Raw genomic sequence first — 17,922 nt, 5'->3', positions numbered from 1 at the left:
TGGTCATGCCATGACTAAGGACCAAGTGTAGGTCCGAAACGCGTCGGCTGTTTCTTGTTCCATCTGAATATGACCCAATAAAGAATATCTGCTTTTACCTGCAATCCTGGGCTGAACCGTTCCTTCCTGTATATACCCACGTGGTTGGAGACGCGGCTAACCAGGCCCGTGCACAGGTGTAGCTGAGAGGCGGTGAGCTGTCATTTTGCTCTTTGTTCAACCTGCGGACCTCCAGATGTTGCAAAACTACAACTCCCAGCATGCCCGGACAGCCGTTGGCTGTCCGGGCATGCTGGGAGTTGTAGTTTTGCAACATCTGGAGGTCCGATATTCATCACTGTATACAAGGCTATAGGTTAAGGGCAATAGTAGAGGTTAGAGATGAGCGAACTTACAGTAAATTCGATTCGTCACAAACTTCTCGGCTCGGCAGTTGATGACTTATCCTGCATAAATTAGTTCAGCTTTCAGGTGCTCCCGTGGGCTGGAAAAGGTGGATACAGTCCTAGGAGACTCTTTCCTAGGAATGTATCCACCTTTTCCAGCCCACTGGAGCACCGGAAAGCTGAACTAATTTACACAGGAAAAGTCATCAACTGCCGAGCCGAGAAGTTCGTGACGAATCGAATTTACTGTAAGTTCGCTCATCTCTAGTAGAGGTCATGACACTTCAATATAACTTCAAATATAGGGTAAATTTTCTATTATGAGGTTCTGCAGCAGCTGAGATGTCTGTCAAATACTTATCTTATAGAAACCAATGGGTCATGACAGATAACATCACAATAAAATGCCCTTATCTCCTATTTGTATCACTGGTGTCACTTCTAATACACAGTAAAGGAATTGGCGCACTTACAGTCAGGGTGTCATCATTTCCTCCCACATCTTCAAAGCGGACAGAGGATTTCTGCAACTCAATGGTTTCTGCTTTAAATGCAAATTAGATATTTAAAAAGGAAATATTTTAGATTATTTATTCTTCTTTATCTATTTAAGAGAGGAAATTTTAAGACTATTTTCACTTTGCAACATCATTTTACAAGTACAAATAATCTACACAAACAACTGAGCCAAACATTACTTATCCTGTACTGATCCCGAGTTATATCCTGTATTATACTCCAGAGCTGTACTCACTATTCTGCTGGTGAGGTCACTGTGTACATACATTACATTACTTATCCTGTACTGATCCTGAGTTATATCCTGTATTATACTCCAGAGCTGTACTCACTATTCTGCTGGTGAGGTCACTGTGTACATACATTACATTACTTATCCTGTACTGATCCTGAGTTATATCTTGTATTATACTCCAGAGCTGTACTCACTATTCTGCTGGTGAGGTCACTGTGTACATACATTACATTTCTTATCCTGTACTGATCCTGAGTTATATCCGGTATTATACTCCAGAGCTGTACTCACTATTCTGCTGGTGAGGTCACTGTGTACATACATTACATTACTTATCCTGTACTGATCCTGAGTTATATCCTGTATTATACTCCAGAGCTGTACTCACTATTCTGCTGGTGAGGTCACTGTGTACATACATTACATTACTTATCCTGTACTGATCCGGAGTTATATCCTGTATTATACTCCAGAGCTGTACTCACTATTCTGCTGGTGAGGTCACTGTGTACATACATTACATTACTTATCCTGTACTGATCCTGAGTTATATCCTGTATTATACTCCAGAGCTGTACTCACTATTCTGCTGATGAGGTCACTGTGTACATACATTACATTACTTATCCTGTACTGATCCTGAGTTAGATCCTGTATTATACTCCAGAGCTGTACTCACTATTCTGCTGGTGAGGTTACTGTGTACATACATTACATTACTTATCCTGTACTGATCCTGAGTTATATCCTGTATTATACTCCAGAGCTGTACTCACTATTCTGCTGGTGAGGTCACTGTGTACATACATTACATTACTTATCCTGTACTGATCCTGAGTTATATCCTGTATTATATTCCAGAGCTGTACTCACTATTCTGCTGGTGAGGTCACTGTGTACATACATTACATTACTTATCCTGTACTGATCCTGAGTTATATCCTGTATTATACTCCAGAGCTGTACTCACTATTCTGCTGGTGAGGTCACTGTGTACATACATTACATTACTTATCCTGTACTGATCCTGAGTTATATCCTGTATTATACTCCAGAGCTGTACTCACTATTCTGCTGGTGAGGTCACTGTGCGTGTTTTAAAACCAATTATCATTGTTCTTATTTATTGTTAAGTTTTGTGTATATATAACATCTGGTAAACATCGGGATCATGATCCCATGCCCAGGGGGCGGTATTATTGTACTCCTTGGTGCCAAAAGCTCTTTATAAACAGCCGTTTTATTATGTACGTATGTAAGCCTGTTTTACCTGATGAAGAGGCGTGTTAGCCTCGAAACATGTTATTTGGCTTAAAGGGGTACTCCGGCGCTTAGACATCTTATCCCCTATCCAAAGTATAGGGGATAAGATGCCTGATCGCGGGGGTCCCGCCGCTGGGGACCCCCGTGATCTTGCACGTCGCACCCTGTTAAAATCAGCGTGTTCGCTCTGGGTCTGATTACTGTCGATCACGGGGCTGGAGCATTGTGACATCACGGCTCCTCCTCCGTGTGACGTCACGCTCCGCCCCCTCAATGCAAGCCTATGGGAGGGGGCGTGACAGCTGTCACGCCCCCTCCCATAGACTTGCATTGAGGGGGCGGGGCGTGACGTCACACAGGGGCGGAGTCGTGACGTCACGATCTTCCGTTCCCGTGGTCGAGAGCCAGAACCTCCAGCGCTGCCGGAAGCACATACAGGTTTTCTATTTTAGAGTTTTATATATCTTAGAATGACGTCTCCTCTCACCTCTCTTCATCAGAGCGGATTTTATCTCCTCATCCACGTCCTGGGAATCGGCCTTCGCTCTCCGAGATTTCCTTAATTTGGATTTTTTCTTCTCAGGTTCCAAAAGAGAAGTGTCCACGGATTTCTGTCAAGGAACGGCAAAGAATTTGAGTTAGAAGGCAAAAAAAAAACATGAGAAAAAGAAATCCCCTTTACAGCCGACCTATAGGGAGAGATTTACCAAAACTTGTATAATGGAGCGGTTGCCCATAGCAACTGGATTCCAGATTTTGTTTCCAGAGACAAAAAAAATAAAAAAAAATAAATGAAAGATGGGATCTGACTGGTTGCTATGGCAACTTTTCCTCTCCCCCAATGTATTGATCCTTTGTGGTACAGATTCATCTTCCTAATAAAGTTTGCTGAGCTGCCATGATGGATGTCGGCCATTGGAATTGGATAAATTATTAGTAAAAGGGGTTCTCCACCCCTAGACATCTTATCCCCTATCTAAAGCATACGGGATAAGATGTCTGCCCTGCTGATGGGACCCCCGCGATCTCTGTGCAGCTCCCGTCGTTCTGAAAGTTATTTCCAGAACACCGCGGTTGTGATGTCACACCGCGTCCCCTCCATTCATGTCTATGGGAGGGGGCGTGACGACCGTCACGCCCCCTCCCATAGACATGAATGGAGGGGGCGTGACATCACAAGGGGGCGTGACATCGAGACCACGGTCTCCCAGACTCAGCGTTATGAAAATAACTTTCAGAACACTGGATAGGGGGATAAGATGTCTAGAGGGAAGAATACCCCTTTAATTTATTTTTATTTTATTTTTCATTACTTAATTTACCCCTTAAAAACTTTTAGGTCTTTTGGAGTTGATTTTTATTAAAAAAATTTTTACATTTGTTTTTTTTTCTAAACCCTAAAGAGTCCTAACTATTTTATTCCGTCTTAGAGGACAAGTTAAAACTAACTGGGGAAAAAAAAAAATCCAAAACAAAAGTTTTGTGTGCGGTATAAAAAACATTAAAACGGGTACTCCGGTGGAAAACTTTATTTTTTAATCAACTGGTGCCAGAGAGTTAAACAGATTTGTAAATGACTTCTATTAAAAAATCTTTACCCTTCCAGTACTTTTTAGCAGCTGTATGCTACAGAGGAAATTCTATACTTTCTGAATTTCTTTTTTGTGTTCACAGTGCTCTTTGCTGACACCTGATGCCTGTATGAGGAACTGTCCAGAGCAGGAGAAAATCCCCATTGCAAACCTTTCCTACTCTGGACAGTTCCTGACACGGACAGAGGTGTCAGCTGAGAACACTGTGGACAAGACAAAAAAGAAATTCAAAAAAGTATAGAATTTCCTCTGTAGCATACAGCTGCTAAAAAGTACTGGAAAGGTTAAGATTTTTTAATAGAAGTCATTTACAAATCTGTTTAACTTTCTGGCACCAGTTCATTTAAAAAAAAAATATATATGTTTTCCACCGGAGTACCCCTTTAACTTCATTGTTTGGGTCAGAAGTTAAAGGGGTGCTCTGCTGGAAACATCTTATGCCCTATCCAAAAGATAGGGGATAAGATGTTAGATTGCGGGGTCCTGCCGCTGGGGACCCCCGTGATCTACGCTGCGTCCCCCTGTCATTTAGTGCACGGTGTGAACTCCGCTCCTTGCCAGATGACTGGCGATGTGGCCGCCATGCTCCTTCCATTCACGTCTATGGGAGGAGGCACGATGGCCATGTACTAGCTGTCACGCCCACTCCCATAGACATGAATGGAGGTGGGCGTGTCGGGACATCACGAACGTGGAAGCTGCAAGCTTCCAAGTTCAGACGCTGCCGCCCCAAAGATTGCAGGGGTCCCCAGCGGTGGGAACCCCGCAATCTAACATCTTATCCCTTATCCTTTGGATAGGGGATAACGTGTTTCCAACTGAGTACCCCTTTAATGTTGGTCCTTATTCTAACTCGATGGGTTTTCAGGACAGGGCTAGAATACAGCAGTATGGTTCTCCAGTGTAGGGATCGCAGTCAATATGATAGCTGGATAGTTTAACCCTTCACATGCCATACACTAGTGCAGTAAATTATACCAGCGATCTGTTGATTGCTGTCTGTCCCCTAGAGTGACTAGTACATAAAATGTAACTAAAAAATCCCCCCCACCCCAAAAAAATAAAAAAAAAGTATTTCCCCTTTATATCCTATTTTATACATGAAACCTAAATGAAAAAAATAAAAATAAAAAACAAGTTAAATACACATCTATGGTGTAACAACATCCTTATACACCCAAACAATAAAGCAAAAAACTAGATTTTTTTTCTCGTAGCCTTGATTGGGGGACATCTATACTGATGGGTATATGCTCTTGCCACTAGGAGGCGCTGACACTAGGAAAAAAAGTCAGCTCCTCCCTGGCAGGATATACCACTGGAAGTGAGCAGAACCCCAGTCCATGGAGAAGGACTAGGACGCCAAGGTATAGACCGTCCTATGTAGAGACGCCAAAGCTCCAGTCCATAAAGAGAGACAATAAAAGGTTGACTATGAAGCCAGAAGGGTCGGAACCATTCCGGGAGGAGGTAGGAATCAACTCCAAGGAACACAGAACCAGACAGAGGGCTAACCCAGCTGGGAAACAAAAATGGACAAGGGCACAAACAATAGAACCCCATCCAGAGTCAACCAAGTCAAGAGAACATGGCGGAAAAACCGCCAGGGAGAGCAGCAAACGTCAGAGCAGAAGGAGAGTACGGAAGGTGGAGACCAGAAAAACACTGGAAAAAAGAAAGAAGGATGGAGACTGGCTGTGGAGAGGCCTGGGGCAGAAAATCGATGACCAGAACAGATGCAGACCAAAAACCTCCGTCCCAGGGGCCCACCGCGAGCACCTGGGAGGCGAAAGAAACTCAATTAGAGAAATCCGGATGACCGGAACGCCCACCACTCCGGGAGTACATTGACGCACGAAAGGAGGAGACGGAAGGAATAAGGCCAAAAAGGGAGCGGAATGCCCTCATAAGGGCATCCCAGAACACCGACATGTCTGACATGGGAAACGGAGGTTCCCTAGTCATCTGGAAGACGTACACCTGTAGAGTAAGTAAACCCAACGTCCGCAAAACTTCTACATCTAGACAAGAAAAAGTGAGGTACAGAAAGACCGCCCCACAAACGGGACCGCAGAGAAGTCAGGGCAGAAGAGCTAACCTGCCCGAGACCACAAACATCCCTAAGGCCCAAAGAACCAGAAGGGCCGACCAAGAAAAGAAGACACGCCACAGCAAGACACGGAGACTAACCAGATATATGAACCCCAGTGATCTGAGCAGACCGAAGCAACGGAGGGGAACAGAGGGGGAAACAAAGGGGAAGGTTACTCCAGAAGACTGTAGTGTCAGTGTAGCGCAACTGACCAAGACAAGGAAAGAGGACCCCCCCGCCAGGGAGATTGCACCAAGGAAAAAGGAGAGCAATGGCAGGACCCAAACAACAGACGGTGCTAGACCATACATAAGAGCATAAACTCCTCCAACAGAGGAGAGCGCCAAGTCTGTATGAGCAGCAGTAGATAGCCAAGAAACCTGAAGAGAGCCAGGCTGCAAAAGTGCACAGCTCAGCTGATTGCTCTCAGCATAAAACAAGGGCCCAGCCAGGTATCCCACCTATATAGAGGAGGGAAAACAAGGGGTGGTCGCTATGAAGTACAGGCCCAGACCATGCCAAGCATCATGATCCATGTACCCCCTGTGGAAGGGGAATGGTCAAGTGTACAAGGCACTATAGGAGCAGTGGAGCAGTGGGTGGACGTAGTCCCCTGGAACCCTGCAACAACATATCAAGGAATGGAGGAACTAATTTGAGTCCTGACTACGAATGGAAGGAAGAAGCACACACACACCCAAAGCCTTCAGAGGAACACCTCAAGGTGATGTAAGCCTGGACCAGAAGGGCATCAATGGAGCCATTCTGGTCATTCCCTAAGGCAACAGAGCCAGCATCTGAACCACCCTGCACGGGAACAGGGACAGATACCTGGAGGCATGGAGGGGGAGGGGGGCTGCTGAACTGAACTTGCCGCCCCATCATGCCCCATGCCAGAGCAGAGGAGTTCGACCGAGTTGGAAACAAAATCACAGGAAGGCCCGAGGCACACCCCACAGAAAAAAGGGAAGATTGACTCTACACGAGCAGAGTGGCCTAGCAAATCTAGGGACACAGACGTGGTTACTGCACGATAGTAGAGGGGTACCAAGACTACAGATGTGAAAGAAACCGCAGACATTCAAAAGTCCGGCAGCATGGTGTCACAACCATGCCCCCAGCAGACCAACGCTGCAACCTTAGAAAGGGGAACAGAGAGTGCTGCTCTTTCTGTGAAGGTCCATGGAACCTGCAGGAAATGCTCACACCCCAGCACCAAATGGCGGCCCACACCAGGACTGCTGTCACAGATGCAAGGGATGAAGGATGTATGTGGAGCAGGAAACATGCAGACACAGTCTGACCGGCAAATATAAAAGATCCAATGAAACCACCGAGACTCTCTTTGGAACTTCACCTGGAAAATGAGGCACCGGACTGTAACCGCGGGAGCGGCAAGAATGGGGAAGGTGACCTGGCGGAGTAGAAAAACCCATACAGATACAGTCTGGCTATCTGGCATAGGGATCATGGCCACACCGGGTGCTGTAGACAGAATCACACACCGAAAGTGGGATACCGGCCTTCAGCCTAGAGAGCGGCAGGCATGTAGGGAGGAACCTGGTAAAGGAGGGAACCCCGCAAATCAGTATGTGGTGTATTGTATAGGGCCCACGGAGCAACATGGGGAGATTCACTCGTAACTACACCTTGGCAGTGGATAACCTGAACTACCGTCTACAGTGTGGGAAGTGTATGGTAGTGGTAGAAGAACATGCAGACAACTGTCGGGCTGACTGGTATAGGATTCCTGAATTCTCAGGAACACTCCATCAAACCGCCTACAGAAAGTGGGGTATTGGAGTACGACCGAACTAACGAGCGACCTGGCGGTGTGAGAGACCCAGTAGACGAAAGTCTGGCTGACTCATCAGTGTCGAGTACCTGCAGGAAGCCTCATCCAGAGTCCTTATACCAGCAGAGAGGTACGGGAGACCTGACCAAGCCTGCGGCAGACCAGAGATGGGAGACAGACAGTGATGTAGACTGTGCAGACAACTTCCAGTCGCTGGATAAAAGGGGACAGTCAGATAGGCGATCACCATGCCCCACTGCCGCATGTGGGAGGGGGGAGGCCTAGGAGCCATAGATAGTATCCCTGCCACCTTGGGAGAGGCTGAGGAGCCGCAGAATGCATCCATGTACCCGGTCTAGAGTCCATAGGACAAGCTGGGACATGTCTTCGTACACCTCCACAGCAGTGGGGTACTGGAACTCCAGCCGCAGATACATCAGCTGAGTGATGAGAGACAGGCGGTGGAGGAGACCACGCAGACCACTGTTTGGTTTAATGGTCTGGGTCCATGGTAGACAACCTTGCACCAGCAGTGGGGTACCGGCAGCGGCAGCTGAGAGATGAGTGACAGGCGAGACTACTGTCTGGCATATCAACATCAGGACCAATCCATGCCCACGCAGGGACACTTCCACGGAGACCTCACACTAGACAGGAGGATCCAGAGCCCTAGCCGTGGATGCAACAGCCTGTAGAGGAGGGAATCATATTGTATGACACGCCAGAACACCCCCATGATGGGTGACCGGCAGACCTGACAGAGTGTCCTTAGTGTCCACCAGGGATGCACCAGGGAAAAAATATATATTGCAAGGGCACCCGACCAGTGTCTTGCCTCGGTAGGGAGGGACAGGAATTCGGCTGTAGGTACGACAAGCATGACATGGCACTCAGCGGTAGACACTGAATATATCCCCAACAGTTTCCAAGGGATCGAGAAATCCCCGGCAGTAACCTGCCATGTCGGTGCGCATATGTTCCCTGACAGAGTGAGAACCCTGCAGAAAATAGATACGCCAGAGGCATACCTCAACTGACCATGTAAATAGTCTAAAGTCGGCCACCGTACAGGGTGACTGAAGGAATAAAGCGGCCCCCGATTCCGTCCCTAGAAAAAGAACCCTGCAGATATTAAACTGATAAAAACAGATGCGACAGGCCAAGGCTGTAATAGCGTGTGGTTGCCACAAGGGGGAGCTCAAGAAGCAATGAAAAATCCAGGGCGCAATACAATTGATGGCCACAAGAGGGCGCAAAACACCACCAAATCGTCTAAGTGACCAGTGGTGAATTTTTAATTTTTTTAAAACTTTGACAGCGCAGCCCGCCGAGAAAGGAGGGCACGCTAGAAGAACAACGCCCCCGGAGCTGGCCTCAGACTAGGAGAAGTACGGGGAGGGAGAAACTTGTGGTAAGATGCAGCACCCGGCCGCATGAATGGGGCACTGCCGCACAATGTGTGGTCATTACAGGAAGAGGGCTGGGGAAATGGCTGAAAGACGCTGCCGGTTCCTCTCCCACCGTGGAATCGCCCGGGCCGCATGGGGTGCATTAAGCAGGCTGGTGTGCCCGCACTGAGGGGCGGCCTGCCACGTGGTACCGGAGACCCGCTGCCTGCAGCTGTAGGTCTCCGGTCAGCCTATAAAGAATGCGGCCAGGACGCTGCACCTGGCCGCACAAGGAAGTAGGCGGGCAGATAACGTTCCCACTGGGGAACCAAAAACCCACTGCCCCAGAGACTGAAATTGGGGCAGCAGCACAGAGAGTCTCCAGCCAGTAGGAAGATAACGTGGCCAGGGTACTGTGTATGGCCGCAATACATGTGTAGAGATGCGTGGCCCGAAGAGGGTTCACCAGACTGCCCCCTCCACAATGGCGCCCTTTAGGACTCTATTTTCACCTTAACCCCTTAAGGACCGGAGGTTTTTCCGTTTTTGCATTTTCGTTTTTTGCTCCTTGCCTTTAAAAAATCATAACTCTTTCAAATTTACACCTAAAAATCCATATGATGGCTTATTTTTTGCGCCACCAATTCTACTTTGTAATGACGTCAGTCATTTTGCCCAAAAATCTATGGTGAAGCGGGAAAAAAAATCATTGTGCGACAAAATTTTAAAAAAAACGCTGTTTTGTAACTTTTGGGGGCTTCCGTTTCTACGTAGTACATTTTTCGGTAAAAATGACACCTTCTCTTTATTCTGTAGGTCCATACGATTAAAATGATACCCTACTTATATAGGTTTGATTTTGTCGGACTTCTGGAAAAAATCATAACTACATGCAGGAAAATTAATACGTTTAAAATTGTCATCTTCTGACCCCTATAACTTTTTTATTTTTCCGTGTATGGGGCGGTATGAGGGCTCATTTTTTGCGCCGTGATCTGAAGTTTTTAACGGTACCATTTTTGCATTGATAGGACTTATTGATCGTGATATAAAAATGATATAAAAATGATATAAAAAGTGACCAAAAATGCACTATTTTGGACTTTGGAATTTTTTTGCGCGCACGCCATTGACCGTGCGGTTTAATTAACGATATATTTTTATAATTCGGACATTTCCGCACGCGGCGATACCATTTATGTTTATTTTTATTTTTATTTACACTGTGTTTTTTCTTTTATGGGAAAAGGGGGGTGATTCAAACTTTTAATAGGGAAGGGGTTAAATGATGTTTATTCACTTTTTTTTTTGCACTTTTTTTTTGCAGTGTTATAGGTCCCATAGGGGCCTATAACACTGCACACACTGATCTTTTACATTGATCACTGGTTTCTCATAAGAAACCAGTGATCGATGATTCTGCCGCATGACTGCTCATGCCTGGATCTCAGGCACTGAGCTGTCATTCGGCGATCGGACAGCGAGGAGGCAGGTAGGGGCCCTCCCGCTGTCCTGTCAGCTGTTCGGGATGCCGCGATTTCACCGCGGCTATCCCGAACAGCCCACTGAGCTAGCCGGCATGCTTTCGGTTTCACTTTAGACGCGGCGTTCAACATTGAACGCCGCGTCTAAAGGGTTAATAGCGCGCGGCACAGCGATCAATGCCGCGCGCTATTAGCCACGGGTCCCGGCCGTTGTTAGAGGCCGGGCCCGAACCGCTATGACGCGGGGCCACGCCGTGGCCCCGCGTTATAGATCGGGAGTGGACACATGACGTTCCAGTACGTCATGTGTCCTTAAGGGGTTAAAGGGTCACTCTCATTAAAACTAATTTTTGCTATTGCACTCCTTATGGTAAATGAAAAATATTTCTAATATACTTTGTTTAAAATAAATGAAGGTTTCTATGTTTTATTTGTGCTTAAAAAAGCTCAAGAGCACATTTCCCCCCAACTCATACACAGACTTTGGACCAAAGTCCAAACACAGGAAGTGCAGCCTGGAGTGCTGAGGGGGGGGGGTGTCCAGCCTCATCCAATCATAGCTCCTCTCACACATAACTGCCATATGCTTTTGGTTGGACACCCCCCCCCTCCCCCCTCAGCACTCCAGGCAGCACTTCCTGTGTTTGGACTTTGGTCCAAAGTCTGTGTATGAGATGGGGGAAAATGTGCTCTTGAGCTTTTTTAAGCACAAATAAAACATAGAAAACTTCATTTATTTTAAACAAAGTATATTAGAAATATTTTTCATTTACCATAAGGAGTGCAATAGCAAAAATTCGTTTTAATGAGAGTGACCATTTAAGGACTCAGCAAATGTTCATTTTTTCCTCCTTCCCTTCTAAAAATCATAACGCTTTCAATTTTGCACCTACAGACCCATATAAGGGCTTGTTTTTTGTGTCACCAATTGTACTTTGTAATGACATCCCTTATTTTATAATATAACCTGCGGTGAAACCAAAAAAAAATATATATATATATATATATTTGTGGTGTGAAATAAAAAAAGAAACGCCATTTTGTAACTTTTGGGGATTCCCGTTTCTACACAGTGCACTTTTTGGTAAAATTGATACCATATGTTTATTCTGTGGGTCCATATGGTTACAAGGACACCCAATTTATATAGGTTTTATTTTATTTTAATACTTAAATTATAAACTACATACACCAAAATTAGAATGTTTAAAATTGGCATCTTGTGACCCCTATAACTTTTTTATGTGTCTGTGTACGGGGCGGTATGAGGGCTCATTTTTTGCGCCGTCATCTGTAGTTTTTATTGTTACCATTTTTGTTTTGATGGGTCTTTTTGATCGCTTTTAATTAACACTTTTATGGTATATGAAGTGACCACTATGCGGTTTAGCTAACCTTATATTTTAATAGTTTGGACATCTACGCACGCAGTGGTACCATAAATGATTATTTTTATTCTTTATTACATTATTTTATTTAAATTATTAAAAAAATGGGAAAAGGGGGGTATTTAAAAATTTTTTTTTTTTTTTTTAGCTGATTGCATACACTGATCAGTGCTCTGTCATTGCAAAGCACTGATCAGTGTAACCAGCAATCTCCTGCTCTAGCCTGCTGCACAGGCATAGAGCAGTAGATCGCCGATTGGACGACAGAGAGGCAGGTGAGGACCTTCCCGTTGTCCGGTAAGCTGATCGGGACATCGCGATTTTGTCAACTTTGATTGCGGCGTCTAAAGGGTTAATGCCAAGCATCGGCCTGATCGGCCGTGCCCGGCATTGGCTGTGGGTCCTGGCTGCCCGTAGCAACTGGGACCCACCGGGTTTAAGCCGCTCTCCACCGGTTAAACTGGACCAGGGCGTACAGGTACTCCCTAGGTCCTTAAGGATCGGGGATGCAGGACGTATGTGCACGCCCCGCGTCCCCAAGAGGTTAAATCATCTGGTGCCAAAAAGTTAAACAGATTTGTAAATTACTTCTATTAAAAAAATCTTAATCCTTCCAGTACTTATCATCCACAGGAAGTTCTTTTATTTTTGAATTTCCTTTTTGCCTGACCACAGTGCTCTCTGCTGACACCTCTGTCCGTTTTAGGAACTGTCCAGAGTAGTAGAAAATCCCCATAGAAAACCTCTCCTGCTCTGGACAGTTCCTAAAATGGACAGTGGTGTTAGCAGAGAGCACTGTGGTCAGGCAGAAAGGAAACTCAAAAAGAAAATAACTTTTTGTGGATCATAACAGCAGCTGATAAGTACTGGAAGGATTAAGATTTTTTTATTAGAAGTATTTTAAAAATCTTTTTAACTTTCTGGCACCAGTGGATTTTTTTGTTTAATGTTTTCCAGTGGAGTATTCCTTTAAACATATTTTTTTAAATAACTTTATTTAATAGTCATAGCGCATGCGCTAATGATACACGAGTCTGATACCTGTGCGTTCCAGGCTGGGACGCATGGTTTAAGTCACAGCGCATGCGCAAGTGATTAACCTAGGTCACATGACGGCTACTTAACAGCCATGGTTGCGTGACCGCGGTCATGTGACCATGAGACCGGAAGGGACGAAGTGAGCGGAAGATGCCGGTGTCTGAGGAGACGCTGTGTGAGTATAAATTGAATGGATGTTTCATTATTCTGTATAAGCCTGATGAAGAAGGTATATTTTAACCTTTGAAACGCGTTGCTATATTAAATGAATTCCTGAATGTCTGGCTGTCCTGGCGCTGTGACTTATATCCTATATCCGGCGCTGAGTGATATAAGCTGTCTTGGAGGGGGTATCTTTGGTGAAAGGATCACCTAGATCCCCCACTGTGGAGTAAGTGCATATACCACTCTTTTTACCTACCGTATATACTCGAGTATAAGCAGAGTTTTGCAGCACGATTTTTCGTGCTGAAAACACCCCCCTTGGCTTATATTCGAGTGAACTCTCCGCCCTCAGTGGTCTTCAACCTGCGGACCTCCAGCCATCGGCTGTCTGGGCATGCTGGGAGTTGTAGTTTTGAAACATCTGGAGGTCCGCAGGTTGAGGACCACTGCCCGGGCCTTCGTCATCATCAAGCCCCGCCTCCCCCCTTTAGTTTTGTATTCACCTCCGCTTGGCGGGACGTTAGGGTGAGCTGGTCCGAGCCATCTGTGCTGCAGGACCGTCCGGTGGGGAGGGATAGTCGTTCCGAGCTGTCCATCCTCACCGGGTGGGTCTCTTCTCCACGCTTCGCGCCCGGCCCCGGAATAATGACGTTGCATTAACGACGACGCACAGGGACGTTCATGAGCAACGGAGGGGGGGGGGGGGGGGCTGGATGATGACGAAGGCCAGGGCAGTGGTCTTCAACCTGCGGACCTCCAGATGTTTCAAAACTACAACTCCCAGCTTGCTGGGAGTTGTAGTTTTGGAACATCTGGAGGTCCGTAGGTCGAAGACCACTGTCAAATCAGACAATGACAAGCGGTGATGATGAAGGGGGTGGTGTGGGATGATGACAGGGTAATGATGAAGGGGGGGGGGAGATGATGACAGGGTAATGATGAAGGGGGGGATGATGACAGGGTAATGATGAAGGGGGGGGATGATGACAGGGTAATGAAGAAGGGGGGGGATGATGACAGGGTAATGATTAAGGGGGGATGATGACAGGGTAATGATGAAGGGGGGGATGATGACAGGGTAATGATGAAGAGGGGGGATGATGACAGGGTAATGATTAAGGGGGGATGATGACAGGGTAATGATGAAGGGTGGGGGGATGATGACAGGGTAATGATGAGGGGGGGGATGATGACAGGGTAATGATGAAGGGGGGGATGATGACAGGGTAATGATGAAGGGGGGGGGGATGATGACAGGGTAATGATGACAGGGTAATGATGAAGGGGGGGATGATGACAGGGTAATGATTAAGGGGGGGATGATGACAGGTGATGATGAGGGTGTTAATGACGGGGGTCTGGATGATGACAGGGGGGGATGATGTATTTCCCACCCTAGGCTTATACTCGAGTCAATAACTTTTCCTGGGTTTTTGGGGTGAAATTAGGTGCATCGGCTTATATTCGGGTCGGCTTATACTCGAGTATATATGGTACATACTTTAAGTCATACTTCATTGAGCTTGCTGGGAGTTGTAGTTTTGGAACATCTGGAGGTCCGTAGGTCGAAGACCACTGTCAAATCAGACAATGACAAGCGGTGATGATGAAGGGGGTGGTGTGGGATGATGACAGGGTAATGATGAAGGGGGGGGGGAGATGATGACAGGGTAATGATGAAGGGGGGGATGATGACAGGGTAATGATGAAGGGGGGGGATGATGACAGGGTAATGAAGAAGGGGGGGGATGATGACAGGGTAATGATTAAGGGGGGATGATGACAGGGTAATGATGAAGGGGGGGATGATGACAGGGTAATGATGAAGAGGGGGGATGATGACAGGGTAATGATTAAGGGGGGATGATGACAGGGTAATGATGAAGGGTGGGGGGATGATGACAGGGTAATGATGAGGGGGGGGATGATGACAGGGTAATGATGAAGGGGGGGGATGATGACAGGGTAATGATGAAGGGGGGGGGGATGATGACAGGGTAATGATGACAGGGTAATGATGAAGGGGGGGATGATGACAGGGTAATGATTAAGGGGGGGATGATGACAGGTGATGATGAGGGTGTTAATGACGGGGGTCTGGATGATGACAGGGGGGGATGATGTATTTCCCACCCTAGGCTTATACTCGAGTCAATAACTTTTCCTGGGTTTTTGGGGTGAAATTAGGTGCATCGGCTTATATTCGGGTCGGCTTATACTCGAGTATATATGGTACATACTTTAAGTCATACTTCATTGAGCGCTGGTCAACTTTTTATGCTTTTTTTTTTATACTGCTGACACCTCTGTCCATTTTAGGAACTTTCCAGAGCAGGATATGTTTGCTATGGGGATTTGCTCCTGCTCTGGACAGTTCCTGACATGGACAGAGGTGTCAGCAGAGAGCACTGTGGTCAGACAGAAAGGAAATTCAAAAAGAAATAGTTATCAAAATATAATACATTATAACTTGTTCTTCAATAAGGGAATCTCTCGAGGGGCCACAAAAACAATGAACTTTAGGAAGGCAAAGTTCGATCAACTCAGAGAAGGCCTTAACAATATAAAATGGGATAATGTCCTCAAAAACAAGAATACTGACACTAAATGGGAGACTTTTAAAAATATCTTAAATTAAAAGAAAACCAATATGGATGAACAAAATGTTAACAGGGCAATAAATGCCAAAAATAAAGCATTTCAGTTACTAAAACAGGACAGCAGTGAAGAAGCATTAAAAAAAGCTATAGAGAAAAATGTGAAATATGTAAAAAAAAACTGATAAAAACCACAAAAATAGAGACAGAAAGACTCATTGCCAAAAAGAGTAAAGCTAACCCCAAAATGTTCTTTATATAAATAGCAAAAAGGTAAAAAATGAAAGTGTTGGCCCTTTAAAAAACGATAAAGAAGAAATTATAAATGGGGATCAGGAAAAAGCAAATATATTAAACAAATTTTTCTCCACTGTGTTCACCAATGAAAATGAAATGCCAGGTGAAATACAGCGAGATAAGGTAAACTCCCCAGTACAGGTCACCTGTCTAACCCAGGAAGAAGTACAGGCCACCTAGCTAACCCAGGAAGAAGTACAGTGCCGCCTACAAAAAAAATAAAAAAAGACAAATCACCAGGTCCAGATGGCATTCACCCCCGTGTTCTAAAGGAATTAAGTAATGTAATAGACAGACCCCTATTTTTAATATTCAGGGACTGTTCCCCAGGACTGGCGCATGGCAAATGTGGTACCAATATTTAAAAAGGGATCAAAAGGTGACCCCGGAAATTACAGACCTGTTAGCTTAACCTCCGTTGTATGTAAATTGTTTGAGTGTTTTCTAAGAGATTCTATTTTGGAGTATCTTGATAAAAATAAATGTATGACCCCATATCAGCATGGCTTTATGAGGGATCGGTCCTGTCAAACTAACCTGATCAGCTTTTATGAGGAGGTGAGCTCCAGACTGGACCAGGGGCAATCGCTGGATGTCGTATATCTGGATTTATCCAAAGCATTTGATACGGTGCCACATAAAAGATTGGTGAACAAAATGAGAAGGATGGGGCTGGGGGAGAATGTGTGTAAGTGGGTAAGTAACTGGCTCAGTGATAGGAAACAGAGGGTGGTTATTAATGGTACTCATTATGATTGGGTGACTGTTACTAGTGGGGACCACAGGGGTCAGTCTTGGGTCCTGTTCTATTTAATATATTTATTAATGACCTTGTAGAGGGGTTGAATAGTAAAGTAGCAATCTTTGCAGATGATACTACCCTAAACTCTGTAAAGTGGTAAACACAATAGAGGACAGTGCACTGTTACAAATGGATCTGGATAGATTGGAGGTTTGGGCTGGGAAGTGGCAGATGAGGTTCAACACTGATAAATGTAAGGTTATGCACATGGGGAAGAAAAATCCGGGCTGGGATTATGTATTAAATGGGAGAACACTTGGGATGACTGACGTGGAAAAGGATTTAGGTATAAGTTATTAGCTATTTCAGGACACCTCCCCATCCCCCCCCCCTTGCAGATCAATGATTTAAAGCGGGCGCTTTAAATCAATGAACTGCATTGACTTTTGCGGGGCCAGAGACCACCGCCCGCTTCTCTCCCCCTGCCGGTCCTTAGTCCAACCACCGCCGCTGCCCCATTACCTCCCCCATCCCCGGTTTTATAATTACCTGTTCCCGGGGTCTGCGCTACTTCTGGCTCCGGCGGCGTCCTGAGCTATCACTGTGTGCATTGATGGTGACCTCGCGTTGAGGACGTCACTCGTCATTGCGCAGCGCACAGCGTAACGCAGGACGCTGCAGGAGCCAGATGTAGCGCGGACCCCGGTAATTATAAAACCGGGGATGGGGGCGGCAATGGGGCAGTGGCGGCGGCGGTCTCTGGCCGGGGCGGTGAGGTGGGGGGTGCTGTGCGGGGCATTATCGGATTATCGGCAAGGTAATTGCCGATACCCATAACGTCCAAAATTTTTAATATCGGCCGATAATATTGGCCAAACCGATAATTGGTCAATCCCTACTAATAACTATGTATAAATATATCAGGGGACAGTACAGAGATC

At 45.9% G+C, this 17,922-nt stretch overlaps 1 protein-coding gene across 3 annotated transcripts in view; it reads right to left on the bottom strand.

Annotated features, from left to right (window-relative positions):
- NVL (nuclear VCP like) overlaps positions 1 to 17,922 on the bottom strand; it is a 102,768-nt gene that overhangs the window by 58,826 nt on the left and 26,020 nt on the right. For 2 of the 3 annotated variants that reach the window (XR_008891728.1, XM_056568463.1), the window contains exons 7-8: positions 2,891 to 3,014; positions 860 to 930 (exon numbers count right to left, since the gene is read on the bottom strand). Coding sequence is in view for 2 of the 3 variants with exons in the window: in XM_056568463.1 (XP_056424438.1) it covers positions 860 to 930; positions 2,891 to 3,014 (195 nt within the window). In the remaining variant the exon portion in view is untranslated. The remainder of the gene's footprint in view (positions 1 to 859; positions 931 to 2,890; positions 3,015 to 17,922) is intronic. The other variant, XM_056568464.1, reaches the window with a different exon arrangement.

Source organism: Hyla sarda, chromosome 3 (assembly GCF_029499605.1).
Source record: "Hyla sarda isolate aHylSar1 chromosome 3, aHylSar1.hap1, whole genome shotgun sequence".
Taxonomy (NCBI): Eukaryota; Metazoa; Chordata; class Amphibia; order Anura; family Hylidae; genus Hyla; species Hyla sarda.
The sequence above is the reverse complement of the archived record's forward strand: the minus strand, read 5'-3'. Positions and strand labels throughout refer to the sequence as shown.